This window comes from Zalophus californianus, chromosome 15, assembly GCF_009762305.2.
Source record: "Zalophus californianus isolate mZalCal1 chromosome 15, mZalCal1.pri.v2, whole genome shotgun sequence".
In the NCBI taxonomy this organism is placed as follows: domain Eukaryota; kingdom Metazoa; phylum Chordata; class Mammalia; order Carnivora; family Otariidae; genus Zalophus; species Zalophus californianus.
Window position 1 is genome coordinate 7,211,571 of NC_045609.1, and position 21,268 is coordinate 7,232,838.

At 38.3% G+C, this 21,268-nt stretch overlaps 1 protein-coding gene across 2 annotated transcripts in view; it reads left to right on the top strand.

The window, feature by feature from the left end:
- The window catches only part of MINPP1 (multiple inositol-polyphosphate phosphatase 1), a 46,609-nt gene that overhangs the window by 18,579 nt on the left and 6,762 nt on the right, over nt 1-21,268 (top strand). Inside the window, exon 4 of one of the 2 annotated variants that reach the window (XM_027596560.2) lies at nt 185-318. The exons of the other annotated variant lie outside the window; for it this stretch is intronic. Within the exon in view, the coding sequence (XP_027452361.1) occupies nt 185-318 (134 nt within the window). The remainder of the gene's footprint in view (nt 1-184; nt 319-21,268) is intronic. 2 annotated transcript variants of the gene reach the window in all.

Consider the following 21,268-nt stretch of genomic DNA (forward strand, 5'->3'; position numbering starts at 1 on the left):
TTTGGGGCAACTCGTAAAAGCTTGAAATGGCAAGTATAAACTCAGTGAATGCTGAGGTTCTATTATACTTTGTGTAGAATGGTAATTAAACAATGTAACCTTTTCTGAGAATCATTATTAAATCAGGGAATTTGTTAACATTAAAACATGTAATAGTAATGATTTTTGAAATTTTTATTTTTAGGTATTAGAATATTTAAATGATCTGAAACAGTATTGGAAAAGAGGGTATGGATATACTATTAATAGTCGATCCAGCTGCACCCTGTTTCAGGATATCTTCCAGCACTTGGACAAAGCAATTGAACAGAAACAAAGGTAAAACTTAAAAAAATTTTTCTGATGTGTATTCTCTTGAGTGCCCAATTAAGCTTCTGGAAAATGTTCTGTGATGGGTGAATTTTTAAAAATAGGTTTTGCTTGTGTTTTAAAAAAAATATTTTAGTGTAATATTTAGGCTTACGAAAAAATTAGATAACATGATGTGAGTTATAAGACGTTTAAAGCCTTCGTTCAGCCCAAGACCTTGAGCATTACTAATGACTGGCATGTGCAGTGGTTGGTTCGCTTGTCCCGCTGCCTTCTGCCCTCTCTACTCCTTAACCCCTGTGACTGCTGCTCGCACGTTGGTGGATCTCATTGCTTTGCCTCTTTAAAAATAGTCTTTATTGTAAATGTATGTGTGCAAACAATATGTTTAGTTTTGCTCATTGTCTTCTGGGACTTGCTTTTTTTTCCCTTCAGCATTTTAAATTTATAATTTTCATCATGATGTTACATATACTATAAAATAAAAAAATAAACATTTTTACTATAGTGTAATATTCGGTAATGTATGATATTCGGTAAAGAAGTGCCACAGTTTATAGCATCTTGTCAGTGGACATTTGGGTAGTTTCTGTTTTTGCTTTTATAAATAGTGTAATTGTACATGGCTTCTGGTAGGAATTGCAAAATGTTTTTATTTTGAATGAGAGTTTCTCATGGAAAAGCCTTTGTTAACATTCATACTTTTCGGGGCGCCTGGGTGGCTCAGTCTGTAAGCATCTGCCTTCGGCTCAGGTCATGATCCCAGGGTCCTGGGATCGAGTCCCGCATTGGGCTCCCCGCTCTGCGGGAAGCCAGCTTCTCCCTCTCCCCCTGCTTATGTTCCCTGTCTCGCTGTGTTTCTCTCTCTCAAATAAATAAATAAATAAATAAAATATTTAAAAAAAAAAATTCATACTTTTCAAGGTTTAAAAAAAAAACTTTTCATAATTTAAACCTGTGATAGAACCTAACCCCACTTTATTTGACAAATAGCTTCAATGAAAGCTTATACATTCATAATTAGAGGCAAAAATGCTATAAAAATGAAGACGGAAAGACTGAAGATTGTGTATTTGTGTTTGCAGTATTAAGTTTTATACGTACATGTAGAGAGAGAGAGTGTGTGTGTGTGTGTGTATGACTCTAGTTTATGGAATTTTCTTGGGTTTGATGGGAGTTAGGGAAAAAAACTAGATTGAATAGTTTCTGCTACTGGACACTTTTCGTGGGGCAGAATAGTCAAAGCAGGTTCCGTCTTTGATAAAGGCATTAACTTCTTTCCTACTTAGTTTTATGAGTGGTTTATAACCTGTCAACTTCATAAGATAACAGATTTTTGCTGTCTGTTCATTGTTCTCCTGTTGTTAAATGTGAGGAATGGCAAACTTAAAATTGTGTCAGAAAGATTCTTAAATAATTTTTGCAGGATTTGCTACTGCGGTTTGATACTAGATTTAACATTTAAGAAGTTACCATTGGTGTTTCAAAATGAGTATTTTTGTGCACTGAAAACTATGAAACATTACAGAGAGAAATTAAAGATGACCCAAATAAATGGAGAGATACGCTATCTTTATGGCTTGGAAGACGGATTTGTCATCTGTAGACTGAATGCAATCCCGATCACGGACTCAGTAGGTCTCTGTAGAAATTGATAGGCTTATTCTAACATTTACACAGAAATGCAAAGAACCTTGAAGAGCTAAAACAATTTTGAAAAAGAACAGCACCAAAAACATAATTATCTCACTTCAAAACTTACTATAAAACTGTAGCCATAGACAAATAGATCAATGGAATAGAATCAAGTCAGTAATAGCCTCATATATGATCAATTTTCGACAAAGATGCCAAAGGAATGTATTGGAAAAAAGGATAGTCTCCAGCAGATGGTGCCGGAACAACTGGACAGCCATATGTTAAAAAGTGATACTTAGACCCTTAACGTCATAGTCTACACAAAAATGGGTGATATATTTAAGTGTAAAATTGGAAGTCTTTCAGAAGAAAATGTGGGATCAATGACCTAAATATAAAACTGTGAAACTCTTAGAAGAAAACATGAGAGTAAATCTTCACGATCTTGGATTAAGCCAAGATTTCATAATAAAACACTTCAAAAGCTCGATCCATCAAAAAATTGGTAAAATGGACTTCATCAAAATTAAAAATTTTTGTGCTTCTCAAAACACTCTTTGGAAAATGAGAAGATAAATTGTAGACGTAGAGAAAGTATTTGCAAAATATACATATATGATTCAGGATTTGAATCCAGAACGTATAGAGATGTTACATCTCAGTGAGGAGACAACCCAGTTTTTAAAAAGAGCGTGAGATTTTAACAGTTAAGTGGATGGCAAATAAGCACATGAAAAGATGCTCATCATCATTAGATATTAAAACCACAGTGAAATACCACCAGTGTATCCCCTAAACTGGCTGTGAAATAACAGAAAAAGTATATATTCGTCTCTGCCCCAGGTTCTTGCCATAGGGCTCCTGAAGCCATGTAGTTTCTTGGGTGATCAGAGTGTCTTTTGTTGTAATGAGGCAGCTTTGGGTGGGACCCTGGACAGCTCCAGGAGAGCTGTCCTGAAAGACCAAGCCATGAGTAGAAGCGTGAAATTTTCACCCCGAGCCCCATTGTCTTGAGAAGGGAGGGGGGCTGGAAATGGAGCTAATGATCAATCATGCCTATGTGATAAAAGTCCAAAAACGTTTGAGATTTATGGAGCTTCTGGGTTGATAGATAAACAGGTAGCAGTGCTGAACAAGTGACTTGCCTGAAGAGGGCGTGGAAGCTCTGTGCCCCATCCAGCATATCTGGCCCTTCCCATCTCTCCCATGTGGACATTCGTCTGTATCCTTCATCATATCCTTTTATAATTACCTGGCACATGTGTTTCCCTGAGTTTTGAGAGCTGCTCTAGCAAGGAGGGGGTTGTGGGAACCTTTGATTGGTAGCCAAGCTGAAGAGAAGTTGTGGGTAGCCTGCGACCTCCTACTTGCCATTGGTACCTGGAGGGGACAGAGAAGGCAGTTTCATGGGACTGAGCCTTTCGTGGACGCAGATGCTGTCTTTAGGGCCACGTCAGAATGGAGTTAAATTGCCGGATACCTAGCTGGAACACAGAGGACCCTTGGTGTGGGGAAAATGCCCCATGTGTTTGGTGGCCAGAAGTGTCCGAAGTGGTAGGAGTGTGGTGTGAGAGGAAAGCAGAAACAAAGGAGGAAAACACTGGGTGTTTTCTTTATTCACTGGCTAAAATACAAATTTAAAAAAAATTGTCCCAAATGTTGGCAAGATGTCTAGAAACTGGAAACTGTATACTTTGCTGGTGGGAATGTAAAATTAATACAGCCACTTTGGAAAAGTTTGGCAACTTCTTAAAAAGTTAAACATATAGGGGCGCCTGGGTGGCTCAGCCGTTACGCGTCTGCCTTTGGCTCAGGTCATGATCCCAGGGTCCTGGGATCGAGCCCCGCATCAGGCTCCTTGCTCGGGAGTCTGCTTCTCCCTCTCCCACTCCACCTGCTTGTGTTCCCTCTCTCACTGTGTCTTTCTCTGTCAAATAAATAAATAAAATCTTTAAAAAAAAAAGTTAAACATACATCTACCACATGATGTAGCAGATTTAGTCCTAAGTACCCTATAGAAATGAAGCTACATGTCTTTTATGTGACTGTTTACAGTTTTTAGATATGAATAATACTACAGTCAATAATTTAAATGCCCAGCAACTGATAGATGGAGAAACAGAGTCTGGTGTGTCCATGGGATGGGATACTACTCGGCAATAAAAAAGAATGCTGACAGACGCAACAAATGAATAACTTCAAAAACATTATGCTCACAGAAAGAAACTGGTTGCATAAAACTCTACATTGAATGATTATTTTTATTTGAAATTTCTAGAAAAAGCCAAACTTTACAGATGAAAGTTTGTCAGTGGCTTCCTGGGTCTGGACATGGGAGTGGAGATTGACTGCAGATGGGGTACAGGGATAGTCTTTAGGGCAACAGAAGTGTCCCAAACTGAATTGTGAGGTTTGCACACACATCTCCTTTATTCACTAAGATTCATCTAACTAGGGGTACTTGGGTGGCTCAGTTGGTTAAATGTCTGCCTTCTGCTCAGGTCATGATCTCCAGGTCCTGGGATCGAGCCCCGAGTCCGGCTCCCTGCTCGGCGGGGAGCATGCTTCTCCCTCTCCCTCTGCCTCCTCTCCCATGCTCATGCTTGCATGCTCGCTTGCTCTCTCTCTTTCAAATAAATAAATCTTTAAAAAAAATTCATCTAACTCAACAATTAAAACCAGGTGGATTTTATAGTAGTTCCATCATACTTAAATAAAAATTTTAAAACCATATGAGTATTTAGTAAAAGGGAAAAGGGAAAGAATGAAATAATCTTTTGGTAAAAGTGGGAATAATTTTTGAAGAATTCACTAATTCAGAAAAATGGAGTCTTAGAATTTTTTACAAGATGACTGCAGAATGCTTATGACATGTAATTACTAAAAATGTGTTTTAAAATTATTAGTTCACGTCACGGCCTTAATAAAATATACTGTAAAGTAATTGAATATTTTAAAAAATTAGGACTCTTGAAGTTCTGTACAGGTGATCTGGATTACTATAAACAGGACAACCTCATTTTTTTTAAGAATTTATTTTTTAGAGCACTTTTTGGTTCACAGCAAAATTGAGTGCAAGGTAAAGCGATTTCCCATATACTCCCTTCCCCCACAATGTGCACAGCCTTCCCCACTACTACCTCACACCAAGAGTCTTTTTAAAAAAACAGTTCCGAGAAATAATTCATCATATAGTTCACCTTTTTAAATTTTATGATTCTGTGGTTTTTAATATATTCAGAGTGGTGCAACCATCACCACTATTTGTTTATTTTTTAAAGATTTTATTTATTTAGAGAGAGCACATGTAAGCAGGGGACGGGGGCACAGGGAGAAAGAGAGAATCTCAAGCAGACTCCCTGTTCAGCACGGAGCCTGAAGCAGGACTTAGTCCCACCACCCTGAGCCAAAATCTGCCAGGCGGACCCTTAACTGACTGAGCCACCCAGGCACCCTTCTCTGGGAGGTTTTATTTGTTTTGTTTTTATCTTAAAGTGAAATTCCAACTTTTAGCTTTTTTTTTTTTTTTAAGATTTTATTTGAGAGAGAGAATGAGTGAGCATGAGCTGGGGGCAGGTACAGAAGGGGAAGGAGAAGCAGACTTCTCGTTGAACAGGGAGGACTCGATCCCAGGACCCTGAGATCATGACCTGAGCGGAAGGCAGACACTTAACTGACTGAGCCACCGAGGCGCCCCTTAGCTTATTTTCTTATAATTTGCTTATGTTACTCACAAATGAAATACAGAAGGAAAAATGCAACTAATTGATTGTGAGGTAGTAGCTGACTTTTTATACTTAGAAGCTGATGAAGCTGATTTTCGTGCATGGTTTGTGGAATCAGATGCAGTATTATAGAGGCTAGTGTGATGCTGTGGGCAGATACTTGGATTTAGTTTGAGTCCTTGTTCTGCTTTATTGATGCTGCAGATTCCTCCCTTCTGAAAGGGGGCTCTATCTCCTGACTAGGGTTGTTGTGATAATGAAATGAGATAATGTCTTTAGAGCACTTAGTATAATGGGATGTTTTCATTGGCAAGATGAGGAAAGTCTACTCCTTTTGCATGATTACTCCTTTATTTGTGAATTGAAAAGAAAATTCATTCAACAGTATTTTAAAACACCTGCTGATACATGTCAGGTAGTGTTGTAGGACCTGGAAATAGTGATGAGTATGACAGACTCATTGCACTCATGACTCTTACTATCTAGAGAAAATAGAAATGTATATAAAAGCCCTGGGTAATGGTGTAACTGTTCATGTGAGATTGTGAGACAGTATAAAAAAGGGAAGGAGATTTTGACCTTGTACGAAGGAAGTCATCTTCTTTTCGACCTGAGTAAGGAAAGTCAGCAGTAATTGTGAAGAAACTAGCAGGTGCTTTTCAGGAACCGGTTATCTCTGTACAAAAAGACTGATTAGGGTTTTAAAAAATACTTACGTAGCTGAATCAAGATTAAATTGTCTTAAATAGATGAAAGTGTATTTAGAGATTTCTGTCAGATTTCTATCCAAAACCAGATCGATACTGATTTTATGAGCAGTTAGGGTTAGGGTGAGCAGTTGGCTAAGAGTACTAAAGAAAACTGACATACACTCAGCAAAGAGAATAATAGGGTCAAAAAAATTAATAGACTTTGTTTTTCAGGGCAGTTTTAAGTTCACACCAAAATTTGGGGTGGAAATTACAGAGTTTCCACATACCATCCCCTCCTCCACATACACAGCCTCCCTCAGCATTAATATCACACATGAGTGTGGTAGAATAAGATTATAATAGAGTCTTTTACCTGTGTACTTTTTCTAATCTATTCCATCAAAGCATTAACCTTTTTTTCTTCTGACTCTTAAAACTTTTCTTGTGTTTGGATCTAGAGTCTGTAAATGAGTATGTTTATATATGAGCAAAAATTTTTTTTTAAAGATTTTATTTATTTGTTCATGAGAGACAGAGAGAGAGAGGCAGAGGGAGAAGCAGGCTCCCCGCTGAGCAGGGAGCCCGATGCGGGACTCGATCCCAGGACACTGGAATCACGACCTGAGCCGGAGGCAGATGCTTAACCATCTGAGCCACCCAGGCGCCCTATATGAGCAGTATTTTATCTTTACTGTTGTCTGAGGGAAATATCTTTCACTTAATTCTACAGTCCCCAGACTACCCTTGCTTTCCCCGTTCCCTCCATCCCACACTGAGATGCTACTGTGTACAAACCTTTTTATATCAATGTTAAATCAGAAATAGTCTTAAGTGTTTGTTTCTTCAACATAATTTTATTTTATTTTATTTTAAAGATTTTATTTATTTTTTGACAGAGAGCAAGAGAGGAAACACAAGCAGGGAGAGTGGGAGAGGGAGAAGCAGGCTTCCCGCTGAACCAGGAGCCCGATGTGGGGCTCGATCCCAGGACCCTGGGATCATGACCTGAGCCGAAGGGAGTCGCTTGATGACTGAGCCACCCAGGTGCCCCTCTTAACCATAATTTTAAGAGCATGGCTTTACTTTCACAGAAAAACCGAAGATTGCAAATAATGTTAAATGACAAGTGCCAGCATTTTGGCTAAGTATAACTGCCTTTTAAGTTCAGGGTCCTTGACTCTTATTAGGACCTTGAATTTTATTTTCCTTCTTGAACCATCACAACAGTGATGGGATTAAAGTTAAAACCAGTGCATCTACTATTTAAGCAAATTTAAGTGGCTTTTGCTGTTTAAGCAGCTGTGATTAGAAAAGCAGATTGGTGGGGGCGCCTGGGTGGCTCAGTCGGTTAAGCATGTGACTTGGGCTCAGGTCATGATCTCGGGGTCCTGGGATCGAGCCCCACATCGGGCTCCCTGTTCAGCGGGGAGTCTGCTTCTCCCTCTCTCTCTGCTCCTCGCCCTGCTCCTGCTTTCTCTCTCTCTCTAAGAAATAAATAAAATCTTAAAAAGAAGCAAATCCGATGTACAGAAGGGATGAGACCTATTGGATTTTATTCTACTCTTCTCTTCCCCTTTACCTCTGTTGATGTATTTTTATCTTTGTAGATTGGGGAATTCGATAAGGAATTCAGTAAGCAGGAAGTGTCCCACTTCTTTAAAGTAAGGTTTAGGGGCGCCTGGGTGGCTCATTCGGTTAAGCATCTGCCTTTGGCTCAGGTCATGATTCCAGGGTCCTGGGATGGAGCCCCATTGGACTCCCTGCTCAGCGGGGAGTCTGCTTCTCCCTCTCCCTCTGCCTGCCACTCTCCCTGCTTGTTCTCTCTCTCTTTCTTTCTGTGTCAAATAAATAAAATCTTTTAAAAATAAGGTTTACATTCTGAACTGAAATTGCTAGCCTCACGAGAGCTTTCACTTCATCATGGGTACTCTCCGAAATCAAAATTAACTGCTGTAAGTATTCGTTACTGTCATTAAAGTCTCATTAACTTTTGTTTACCTTTTAATTGACTCAAATCTTTGATATTTTCAGAGTTCACTGTTGAATAAAGGTATGGCTTTTTAATGTTGTGTAGTTCCATATTTTAACGTAAGATGGCAGCGTTGAAATACACGTGTAGTGGCAACAAGTGATTTTTTTTTTTTTTTAATAGCTCTTTTGGTCAATTATGTAGCCCACGGGAATGGGGGGATTTGTCTTTTCACGTACTTAGAAATGTGTGCAGATTCTAAGTCCTCAGTTGCTTGTCGTTTTGCTCCCTTTTTTAAAATTTTTTTATTTTTATTTTTTTTAAAGATTTTATTTATTTATTTGACAGAGACAGCGAGAGCAGGAACACAAGCAGGGGGAGTGGGAGAGGGAGAAGCAGGCTTCCCGCTGAGCAGGGAGCCCGATGCGGGACTCGATCCCAGGACCCTGGGATCATGACCTGAGCAAAGGCAGACGCTTAATGACTGAGCCACCCAGGCGCCCGTTTTGCTCCCTTTCTGAAGTCAGCGTTCTGTGGAGACTAAGTAGGCATAGCAGGAAACTCTGTTAGTGCTGCTTGTCGAAAGAAACTGGCTAACTGAAGGTTAAAAATAGAACTAGGCTGGCTGGGCTCTGAGTTCAGTTTCCAGTTTCCAGCTGGCTTCTGGGGAGACTGTGTGTGTGACTCGGTGGACTGCAGGCCTGTGATGTCTGGAACTCCATTTTAGTGTTCACTCCTCAGTGCCGAGAACAAGCCTGCAGTCCAGATGGGGGTCGGTATGCATTAAAGGAATCTCTGACATCCTCCCTCTTTCTCCCGTAGTCCCTATTTTTGTCAGTGCTGCCATCATCCTTCCAAGGTGTCCGAGCCACAAACTGCATTATGCTTGACTCTGCCTCCCTCACCTTCTACATCTACTCACCTGGTTGTGTTCTTGTTTTGTTTTGTTTTCTTCCAGTTTTATATCTTCTCCCACATTTCTTTACCCTCACTGCTACAACATCAATTCAGGCTAATATCTTTCTCCTAGATTTTAGCCCATGTCCTCTAAGTGCTTCCCTGATTTTGGTGTTACTCAGACTCTACTCCAGTTTCTTATGCAGGCAGTAGAGGGTAAACATTGAAATTACTGTCTCAAGGAACCCATGTTCTGGTTTGGAGGATATTTATGTAATAGCACTAAAACACATTTTTTTTTAAGTGCTAAAGGAGAATTAATTTGATCTGTGGAATTTGGTAAAGGCTTTATGGGAGAAGGAGTCTTTGAGGTTGATCACCGAAGACTTCTTTCCCCAACCTCAGCATATCCACTCTTAATACTTGGCTTAATTTCCTAAAGACAGTTTTATTGACATATCATTGATGTAAAGTAAATGGCACACATTGAAATTGTACAATTTGACGAGTTTTTGCGTGTGTATGTACGCATGAAGCCATCACCACACCCAAGATAATGAAATATCCGTCACGTGCAAAGACTTCTTTGTGGTTCTTCCCACCCTCCATATGCAGACCTGCTCTGCTTTCTCTCACTATGGGTGATTTTTTTCTGGACTTTTATATAATGGAACCATATACTTGTGTATATTTTTTGGTTTGACTTCTTTCAGTCAACATAATGGTTAGGAGATTTATCCATGTTGTTGTGGGTATCAGTGGTTCACTCTTTGGTAAAGCTGAATAGTACTCCACCGTATGGGTACGCCTCGGTTTGTTAATCCGTTCTCCTTCCGATCCATATGTAGGCTGTTTCCAGTTTGAGGCAGCTGTGAATTTTGGTTGTCTTGGTATGGGCATTGCTTCTCTTGGGTAAGACCTAGAGATAGATTAGCTCAGTCATATGTAGGGGACTGTTTATGTTCTGAAGACACTGCCAGGCTCTTCCATCCGTGTTTGAGAGCTCAGCTGTTCTACGTGCTGGCCGAAGCTTGATCCGGGAGGACTTTTTAATTTTAGCAATTCTAGTGGGTGTGTAGTAACTCCTCATTGTAGTTTTAGTTTGCATTTCCCTAAACACTGTTGATGTTGGTCATCTTTCCGCGTACTCATTTACCATCCCTGTGTTTACTTTGGTGAAGGGTCTGTTCACATCTTTTGCCATTTTGTAATTAGGTTGTTTATCATCTTCTATTATTGGAAGAGTTCTTTGTATATATCCTAGGTACAAGTCCTTTCTCAGATTTATGCCTTACAGATAGATTATCCTAGTCTGTAGTTTGCCTTTTTGTTTTTGTAATACTGTCTTTTTTTGGGCTGAATTTGCCCCACTATCGAAGCAGTTCCTCCTGAGCATCTGTTTGGTACCCTGTAGATTTTGAGGTTTTCCTAGTCTGGCTCATGGAAGCAGACTCTTCCTGGCCCTGTGTTAGCTTTGGGAAGTGTTTTCACCTATTCTTTTCCAGTGTTTTCCCTGGATTTGGAGAGTTTTCTCGCAAGCATGTGCGGATCGGTACCAGCCGAAAGCTCGAGGGGAGTCCCTGCGCATCTCTCTTCTCTGGAACTCTGCCCTGTGAACTCCAGCCGGTGTGGCCTCCCTAAGTTCTCAGTCCTGTCTCACCTGCTCAGGAAGATCGCCGTGCTGCGTCTGGGCTCCCCTTCCCTGTGCTGCTCTCTGGGAACTCGGCGGTGAGCTGCGAGAGGCCTTAGGGTTTTACCTTCCCTCACTTGGACTCTGCCTAGTGCTGAGTGTGTCAGAGCTACTACCTCATTTATTATTTCTGGCTTTATAGGAATTGAAGGCAGGAAGGTAAACCCAGTCCCTGTGGCTGGAAGAAGTTATTTCTATTGTCTTTTTGCTGGAGAAGAAACTATGCAAAAGTCATTTTAGTTCTACATTTGTGCTAAGCTGTCAAACTGGTGCTTCTTCAAATGCCTCATTGTAGCTGATGTTTCAATCAGATGTATAAGAAGACTTAAAAAATATGTATTTTTCCCTGGTAATTTTCTTCCCAGAGCATCTCCTGTCTCTGGCACTTCATGTTTATTTGTGTGCTTACGTAAGTATGGGAATTGTCTGAGTTGTCTAAAGCTCAATTTGATATTCCTGGATCATGTTTAAAAACACTTTGCGTGATACTAGTTGAGTGTGAAACATGAATTAAGAGCTTAGAAAGATCTGAGCTGAGGACATTTAGAGGAAAAACGTACAATTATTAGTTGTTTTTCTGGTTGAGCTTTTTGAATGACTTTAAGTACCTTCTTGAGGTATTTTACCTAAATCAAACACATACATAGTCCTCGATCCTCATTTAACAACATAATTTTGGACTTCAAATTAAATTTCATTTTTTATTGAAGATTTAATAAAATCTCCTTACTGACTTATGTAAGTAAAAGGGGGCTGTTTGAAGACCTACATTCTTATCATGCTAGTAGCATTCATAACGCACTTGTCTTTTTCTTACTTTTAAAATGAGAGGGCTTGGCCACATCTCAACCCTCAAACATTAGGATCCCAACTGTGTCTTTGTATATATACATTAGTACAGATTACTCATTTGTTTTCTTATATTTGTATTAATAGATTACATTTTCCAGGTTTTTTTTTTTCTTTTTTAAAGCTAAAATGTGCCTATCTTTTACGGTGGTTTTGTCACGTTTTGGAAAATTTGACATTCCAAGTTTAATGCCTTTTTATCAGAAGAAGAGAGCGGAGTTAAAGGTGTCCTGTTTCCTGTCTTTGTATCCCTTGTTCTTTGGGAGACCGTTCTGCTAAGAGTTCTAAAGAAAGAATAGTCATTGCAAGTTGGGGATATAAGTTAATTTGAAAAAATGTGACTAATAGAAATCTGTGTTAGTTGATGGATCAGAATACAGAAAGCACAGAAACAGAAAGATGCAAGAAAAATAGGTAAGTTCAAAGCAAATTATAAAACATCTGAATTATTAATTTGAAGTTAAGTATGCAAATATTAAATGTTAATTAATCTGTTGAGACATTTTAAATACAGGACTCACTAGGGAAAAATCATTAGACTTCCCTGGGGTACCTTTGATTGATGCAGGAGATACAAGTGTGGGACAGAAGTTTAGTGGACTGTTCCTCAGGATGTCAGACTGAAACCGTACCAAGCAGAGGGATTCTGGGGATGTTAGAGAGTCTGAAATCCCACAGCTGGATTCATGTTTTTATGGGCTTGTGCATTTCTCTGGGAGGAAGTCCCATTCCTTTTAGCAGATTCTCAGTGGTTTTATGTCCCCAAAGTTTAAAGCTACAGGTACAGTAGGTATTGAACGTGCCTCACTACTGATTGCCTTGGCAGGTCCTCCTCCAAAAAACATTTACATCTTTTCACCAAAAGATTGCATTCTTTTGTTAAAAACTTGGTCCTTTCTTTCATGGCATTTTGAACCTCCCCGCTTTGTTTACGGAATGGTTTTGACGGAGAAAGCTACACAGTATCATAGAGTCTACACAGTATCATTGAGTGACTGGAGCGATCTTTATGCTTTCAGCAATCTTCTGAAAAAAATTATGTGCAGTGGTCTTAGGAATTGAGTAAACTGAGAAGTGATTTTTTTCCCCCACGTTCTTTCCCCCTTTACCCTCTCATACATGATATTCTGTCTTATTCCGGCCCTCCACGCCAACACACACACTCACTCCCTTACTCCCTCATTCAGACACACATGTTCCTACCCATTTTCTGTTGCCAATATTTTGGGCTTAATCATAGAGCAGCTTTGCTTTGAAGAAGCTTGGGAATGAAACCCAGAAAAGTTCTTATGCACCCTTAGGACTTAGGTATATTCAAGGAGAAGCTGGGGATTTGATTCTTTCAAATACCCGTGGGGCCTATACTAACGAGTAAATCAATTCCTAGCAGATGGCCTAGAACACTTGCAAGATTTATTATCTGTTATAAGACAGCAAAGAGCAGTGTGTTCTTGAAATGAAACCAACTTCAGAGAAATTACTGATTTACTATATAGAACCTGGCACATACCTTTAAATGGCTTCTGATGAAAGTTGGACCTTAAATAAATACTCTTATGTATTTGCTTTGATGTCTTTAGAGTTACAAAAACAAACAAAAACCCCTTATTGTGTGTGTGTACACACCAGCTCCACAACTTTTAGCCTCCACTAATTGAGGATATCCAAGTCCCCACTTTCAGTGTGCAGATATAATTTAGGATAGAAATATAATATGTTGGGGCACCTGGGTGGCTCAGTGGGTTAAGCGTCTGCCTTTGGCTCAGGTTGTGATCTCAGGGTCCTGGGATCGAGCCCCACATCGGGCTCCATGCTCAGCGGGGAGTCTGCTTCTCCCTCTCCCACTCCCCCTGCTTATGTTCCCTCTCTTGCTGTCTCTCTCTGTCAAATAAATAAATAAAATCTTAAAAAAAAAATACCATGTTTTTCCATTTAACATTAATGCTACTTTGTCAAAGAAAATTGAAATGTAAGTAAGTCTTAAAAGGGGGCAAACAGTGTAAGCTTGAGCAGCTGCTTAAGGGGGATTATATTGACTCTTTGGAGGGAGAGTATACTCTTTTTGGTCACATATTTTCCCATGGCAGTAGTTTGTTTCTTTGTTTTTTTAATTAGTGAACTTTATTCTTTAGAGCAGTGTTAGGTTCATAGCAAAACTCAGCAGAAAGTACAGAGTTCCCGTAAATTCCCTCTGCTGCCCCAGTACAACCTCCCTTCCGGTTGACACCCCACACCACAGTAGTGCCTTCATTGTAACTGATGACCCTCCACTGACACATAATCATCACCAGTCTTTGGTTTACATTGGGGCTCACTCTTGGTGTGACACATTCTCTGGGTTTGAACAAATGTATACTATCTTCATAGTTTTGCCTTTTCCAGAATGCCATGTTGTTGGAATCATACAATATGTAGCCTTTTCAGATTAGCTGATTAGCGTCTTTTACTTAGTACTATGCATTTACGTTTCCTCCACATCTTTTGATGGCCTGATAGTGCATTTCTTTTTAGCATGGAGTAATATTTCATTGTCTGGATGTACCACAGTTTATTTACCCGTTTACCTACTAAAGGGCATCTTGGTTGCTTCCAGGTTTTGACAATTATGAATAAAGCTAGTATTAACATCCCTGTTCAGGTTTTTGTTTGGATGTAAGTTTTTAAATCATTTGCATAAATACCAAGGAGCACGGTTGCTGGATTGTATGGTAAGAATATGTTTAATTTTTTTTTAATTTTATTTTAATATGTTCATCACCATACATCACATCATTAGTTTTTGATGCAGTGTTCCATGATTCATTGTTTGCGTATAACACCCAGTGCTCCATGCAGAACGTGCCCTCTTTAATACCCATCACCAGGCTAACCCATCCCCCCACCCCCCTCCCCTCTACAACCCACAGTTTGTTTCTCAGAGTCCATAGTCTCTCATGGTTCATTTCCCCCTCCGATTCCCACCCCCTTCATTTTTCCCTTCCTGCTATCTTTTTTTTTTTGCTTTCCCACCAGCAATGAATGAGAGTTTCTGTTGTCAGCAGTTGGTATTGTCAGAGTTCTGGATTTTCACTCCTCTAACAGGTGTGTAGTGGTATCTTGTTTTAATTTGCAATACATAATGATTTATGATGGCTTTTCATATGCTTACTTGCCGTCTGTGTATCTTTTTTCGTGAGGTGTCTGTTCAGGACTTTTACTCATTTTTTAATTTAGGATTGGTTGGTTTCTTAGTTTTGAGTCTTAACGAGTTTTTGTATAGTTTAGATAACAGTCTTTCATTAGATATGTCTTTTCTAAATATTTTCTTACAGTCTGTGACTTGTCTTTTTATTCTCTTGACATTGTCTTTAGTAGAAGTTTTTAATTGTAAATGTCCTTTTTTTTAAAGATTTTATTTATTTGAGAGAGAGAGAGAGAAAGCTAGAGAGCACAAGTGGGGGAGAAGGAAAAGCAGGCTCCCCTCAGATGTGGGGCTTGATCCCAGGACCCTGGGATCATGACCTGAGCCGAAGGCAGAGGCCCAACTGACTGAGCCACCCAGGTGCCCCAGAAGTTTTTAATTTTAACGAACTCCAGCTTATTAATTATATCTTTCATTGGTCATGCCCCTGGTGTTGCATCTAAAAAGTCCTTGCCATACCAGGGGTCATCTAGGTTTTATCCTATGTTATCTTTTAGGACTTTTACATTTAGGTCTGTGATCCTTTTGAGTTAATTTTTGTGAAGGCTATAAGGTCTGTGTCTAGGTGCATTTTGTTTTTCATGTGGGTGTCCAGTGCTCCAGCTCCATTTGTTGAAAAGTTGTCTTTGCTCTGTTGTATTGCTTTTGCTTTGTCAAAGATCAGTTGACTATCTATATGGGGTTCTATTTCTGGGCTCTCTGTTCTGTTCTGTTGGTCTGTTTGTCTATACTTTCGCTGGACCACACTATCTTGATTACTGTAACTTTACAGTAAGTCTTGAAAGTTGTAGTGTCAGTCCTACAACTTTGTTCTTCTACTTCAGTATTGTGTTGGCTTATCTGGGTGTCTTGCTTCTCCATATAAACTTCAGAATCAGTTTGTTGATATCTACAGAATCACTTGTTGGGATTTTTATTTGGATTATATTGACTCCATAGATGAAGTTGGGAAGAACTGACATTTTGACAGTATTGAGTCCTATCCATGAACATGGAATAGCTCTCCATTAATTCAGTTCTTTGATTTCTTTCTTAAGAGTTATGTAGTTTTCTCATATAGATCTTGTACATATTTTATACCTAAGTATTTCATTTTGGGGGTACTAATATAAAAGATAATGTGTTTTTAATTTCAAATTTCTACTTGTTTATTGTTGGTGTATAGAAAAGCAATTGACTTTTATACATTAATCTTGTATTCTGCAACCTTGCTGTATATACTTACTAGTTCCAGGAGTTTTTTGGTTGATTATTCGGATTTTCTACATAGACAATCATGTCATCTGCAAAGCCAAAGTTTTATTTCCTCCTTCCCAATAGATATACCTTTTGTTTGGGCAGGGGAGGGGAGGTCTCATTGTGTTAGCTAGGACTTCCAGTATGATGTTGAAAACCAATGGTTAGAGGAGACATCCTTGACTTGTACCTGATCTTAGCAGGAAGGCTTTACATTTTCCTCCAGTGGAGGAAGTTCGTCTATTCCTAGTTGGCTGTGAATTTTTATCATGAATGCATGTTGAATTTTGCCAAATGCTTTTTCTGAATCTATTGATAATGTGATTTTTCTTTATTAGCCTCTTGATGTGATTGTTTACATTATTTGGCCTTTGAATGTTGAGCCAGCCTTGACACCTGAGATAAATCCTACTTGGTTTTGGTGTATAATTCTTTATATACATTATTGGATTCAATTTATTAACATTTTGTTTAGGATTTTTGTGTTCATTTATCTTAGTGTATATTGGGTGTGTAAGTATAGTTTTTTTAGTAGTATCTTTGCCTGGCTTTGGTATTAGGGTAATACTGGTCTCATAAAATTAGTTAGGATTATTCCCTTTGTTTCTGTTTTCTGGAAGAGTTTGTAGAAAATTGGTAGGGATTTCTTCCTTAAAGGTTTGATGGAGTTCACTGGTGAGTCCATCGGGGCCAGTACTCTTTTGGAAGGTTATGAATTACTGATTCAATTTCTTAATAGATAGAGGCTTACTTAGATCATCTATTCTTGTGTTAGTTTTGGCAGATTGTGTCTTTCAAGGAATTGGTGCATTGCATCTAGGTTATCAGATTTGTGGGCATAGAGTTGTTTATAATATTCCTGTATTCTTTTAATGTTCATAGGATCTGTGGTGATCTCTTTTCTTTTCTGATATGAGTAATTTGTGCCTTCCCTCCTTTTTTTCAACCTAGCTAGAGGCTTATGGATTTTATTGATCTTTTCAAAGAACTAGTTTTTTGATACTGATTTTTCTCTTTTTTGTTTTAAATTTCATGGATTTCTGCTTTTATTTTTAATTTTATTTTCTTCTGCTTTGGATTTGATTTGCTTTTCTCTTTCTACATTGCCTTTTTGTGGCAGTGAAAAAAAGTGGAAGCTTAAGATAGTTGATTTTAGATCTTCTTTTCTAATATATATATTAGATGCTATAAAATTCCCTATAAGCACTGCTTTCACTGCATCCCATAAATTTTTGATAAGTTGTGTTTTCATTTTCATTTAGCTCAAAATATTTTTAAATTTCTTTTGAGATTTCTTCTTTGACCTATGTGTTATTTAGAAGTGTGTTGTGTAATCTCCAAGTATTTGAGGATCTTCCAGTTATCTTTCTGTTAGTGATTTCTAGTTTCATTAACTGAGCAGATGTCACATGATTTCTATTCTTTTAAATTTAAGATGTGATTTATGTCACAGAATGTAGTCTCTTGGTGAATGTTCCATATGAGCTTGAGAAGAACATGTAATCTGCTATTGTTGGATGAAGTAGTCTATAGATGTCAGTTGTATCCAGTTGATTGATGATCTTGTTGAGTTTTAACTGTTACCGATTTCTGGCCTGCTGGATCTGACCATTTCAGAAAGAATTATTAAAGTCTCCAGCTGCAATAGAGAGTTTATCTGTTTATTCTTGGAATTCTATCAGTTTTTGCCTCATGCATTTTGTGCTCTGTGAGGCATATATGTACACGTTAACGAGTATTATTTATTCTTGGTGTATTGACCCCTTTATCAATATGTAATGCCCCTCTTTATCCCTAATAACTTTCCTTGCTCTGCAGTTGGCTCTGTCTAAAATTTATACAGCTACTCCTGCTTTATTTTGCTTAGTGTTGATTAGCATGTTCTATCTTTCTCCATTACTTTACTTTACTTTTAATCGGTATGTGTCTTTACATTGAAAGTGGGTTTCTTATAGGCAACGTATAATAGGGGCCTTGTTTTTGATCCACTCTGACAATCTCTCTTTTAATTTTGATATATTTTGTCTTTTGACTTTGACAGTGATTATGGATATAGTTGTGTTAATATCTACCATGTTTGTTACTATTATCTATTTGTTGCCCTTGTTCTTTCTTCCTGTTTTTGTCTTCCACACTTGATAAACAGTTGCCTTTGTGGTTTCAGTTGAGCATTTTATATCATTCAATTTCCTCTCATTTCTTAGCATATCAGCTGTATTTCTTTTCTTTTCTTTTCTTTTTTTTTTTTTTTTTTGGTGGTTGCCCTAGAATTTGCAATATGCCTTTACAACTAAGCTAAGTCTGTTTTCAAATAACACTGTACCACTTCATGGGTAGTGCAAGTACCTTATAATAACAAAATATTTCTCTTCCTTCCTGTCCCTGTATCATTGCTGTCATTCATTTTACTTACAGAGAAATATACATAGTGTGTGTGTGCATGCACATGTCCATGCATACATAATCAAGTGCCTTACTGCTATTATTTTGAACAAAATGTTATCTGTTAGGTCAGTTAAGAGTAAAACATGTAAACGTTTTTGTTTTACCTGCACTTACTCATCTCCAGTGTTCTTTCTTTATGTAGCTTTGAGTTTCTGACCTATAACATTTCTTGTGAGGCATGTCCACTGGCAACAAATTCCCTCAATTTCTGTTTGTCACTTCTGAAGGATAATTTTGCAGGGCATAAAATTCTAGGTTGGTGGGCTTTTTCTCTCAACGCATAAATATTTTACTTCACCGCCTTGCTTGCATGGCTTATTTCAAGATTTTTTTCTTTGTCTTTGATTTTATGAATTTTGAAGATGGTATGCCTAAATATGGGGGGGTTGTTTGTTTTGTTTTGTTTTGGAATTTATTTGCTTGGTGTTTGAGATTCCTGGATCTGTGTTTTAGGATCCAACATTAATTTGGGGACGTTCTCATTCATTATTGCTTTAAAGATTGCTTCGTTTTCCATCTCTCCCTTCTTCTGGTATTCCCATTACACATGCTAATCAAACCTTTTTTAATTGTCCCACAGTTCTTAGATATTCTGTCCCACAGTTCTTGGATATTGTCTTCTATTTTTTTCAGTCTTTATTCTCTGTGCTTTTCAGTTTAGGAAGTTTCTGTTGTTACATGCTCAAGCTCAGAGATTCTTGAGCTGTGTCCAGGTTACAAACACATCCTCACTTCTGTACCATGTTTTTAATATCTAGTGCTTTTATTATTCTTTCTTAGAATTTCCACCTCTCTGTTTAACTTAGCCATCTATTTTTGCATGTTATTGAGCTTTTCTTTTAAAGCTCTTACATATTAATCATATAGTTTTACAAAATTCCTGGCCTGGTAATTCTACCATATCTGCCATATCTGATTCTGGCTCTGATTCTTTTTCAGTCTCCTTAAGCAGTGATTTTTTTTTTTTTTTTTTTGCCTTTTAATATGCCCTGTCAATTTTTGTTTAAAGTGGACATGATGTACTGCATAAAAAGAACTGTGGTAAACAGCTGTTAGTAATGTAGTGGTGGGGTGTGTTTGGGGAGGGCGCATTCGGAGTCTTGTGATAGGGCTCAGCCTTGCTGAGCCTGTGCCCTAGGCTGTGAATGGCATCTTTGTTTCCCAGTAGTCTCTCCCCCTCCTCCGGTGGCAAAGGATGGTGGCAAAGGATGGTCGGAGGTGGCTAGACCTGGGTACTTCCCTTCCTTGAGGCAGGTTAGGCTCTGCAAAAACAGTTTCTCCTGAAGGCAGGCCTTGTTAAGAGAAACAGAAAGTTCTGGCATCTTTCAGATGGTTCCTGGAGGTAAACTCACTGAGTGTGGGTGCTCCCTGCGGTCCCTCGGAGTTTTTAACTTTTTAACTCCGACCTGTCCACACTGAGCCTGTAGCAATTTGTCAGTTACAGTTTAGGTTTTCCTGCCCCACCCTGGTTTCCCTGGAAGTTTCTGTTCTTGTACATGGTAATGCTCTGCGCCCACCTGTCTGTCTCTCCTCTCCGGGGAGCAACACTTTGCCTTGTGAGCTTTTCTGATGGATCTAAGAAGACCTGTTGATTTTTCAGTTTGTTCAGTTCTTTGTTACTGTGAAGTGGCAGTTTCTAAGCTCCTTACTGACTCGAAATGGTGAAGTTCTAGTTGGTTTTTATACACACACACACACACACACACACACACACACACATCCAGATATTGATATTTTGGTAGAGTTTCAAACAGTAAAGTAAAAATCACTTTACATATTGCTTAGTCATTGTTTATGAGAAAAGCATTCTGACATTCGTAGCTCTTAGTGGATCCCTGACTTGAACTATAGAGTATAAAAAGGCTGAAAAATTATTGGCTAAGTGCTTTTGAATTTTATACTTCGTAATTATGAGTTAGATTTTTTACTGCTACTTTCTTGGGGGGCCTTGAAGAAGACTGCTTTATTATATTTAGTTTTAACACCAGAATCATTAAGGATTACTAAATTGAGTTTGGCTAGGAAAAGTAAAGTAGTGAAGAAAAACAGTTATGATTTATATTGTGAACTGTAATTTAATTAGTGCAAAAAATACTCAGCATTCTTTTAGATCTCTTAACTTACTTAAGAGTGTGCTAAATTCTTTTTACTCTTAACCCAACCTAGACGTCTAGTGAGCACTGAATTTTCTTTTTGAAATGCAAAAATCAAGAAGAAAGATTTTTTAAATTGTATGGAACATGAAAGTGCTGAGAGTTTTTTGGCAACTTTAGGGTTTCAACTTTATGTTCATGTTGGTAGCATATTTTATAAAATATAAAGTATTCTTTTCTATTTTATAAGCTTTTTCTTTACGAGATAAAATTTCTCTAAGCCAGATTTTTAATAATCTGCTTTCTGGACATTTCCGAAAAGCCATAAACCAAACCAATCAAGTGTCTTCTTACTGTATGCCCAATAAAGATTTGTGCACACACATTTATGATTGATTTACATATAGTCCACGAAGTGATCCTTTTTTTCAAGTGTGGATGAAGCAAATTAGTGAATCGGTGTTTTTGTAGTGACTTTAATTGGTAGTTCAGAGATAGCTTAGGTAAGTAAGTTTAACCTCAGTGTTTTCATCTGTGAACAGGG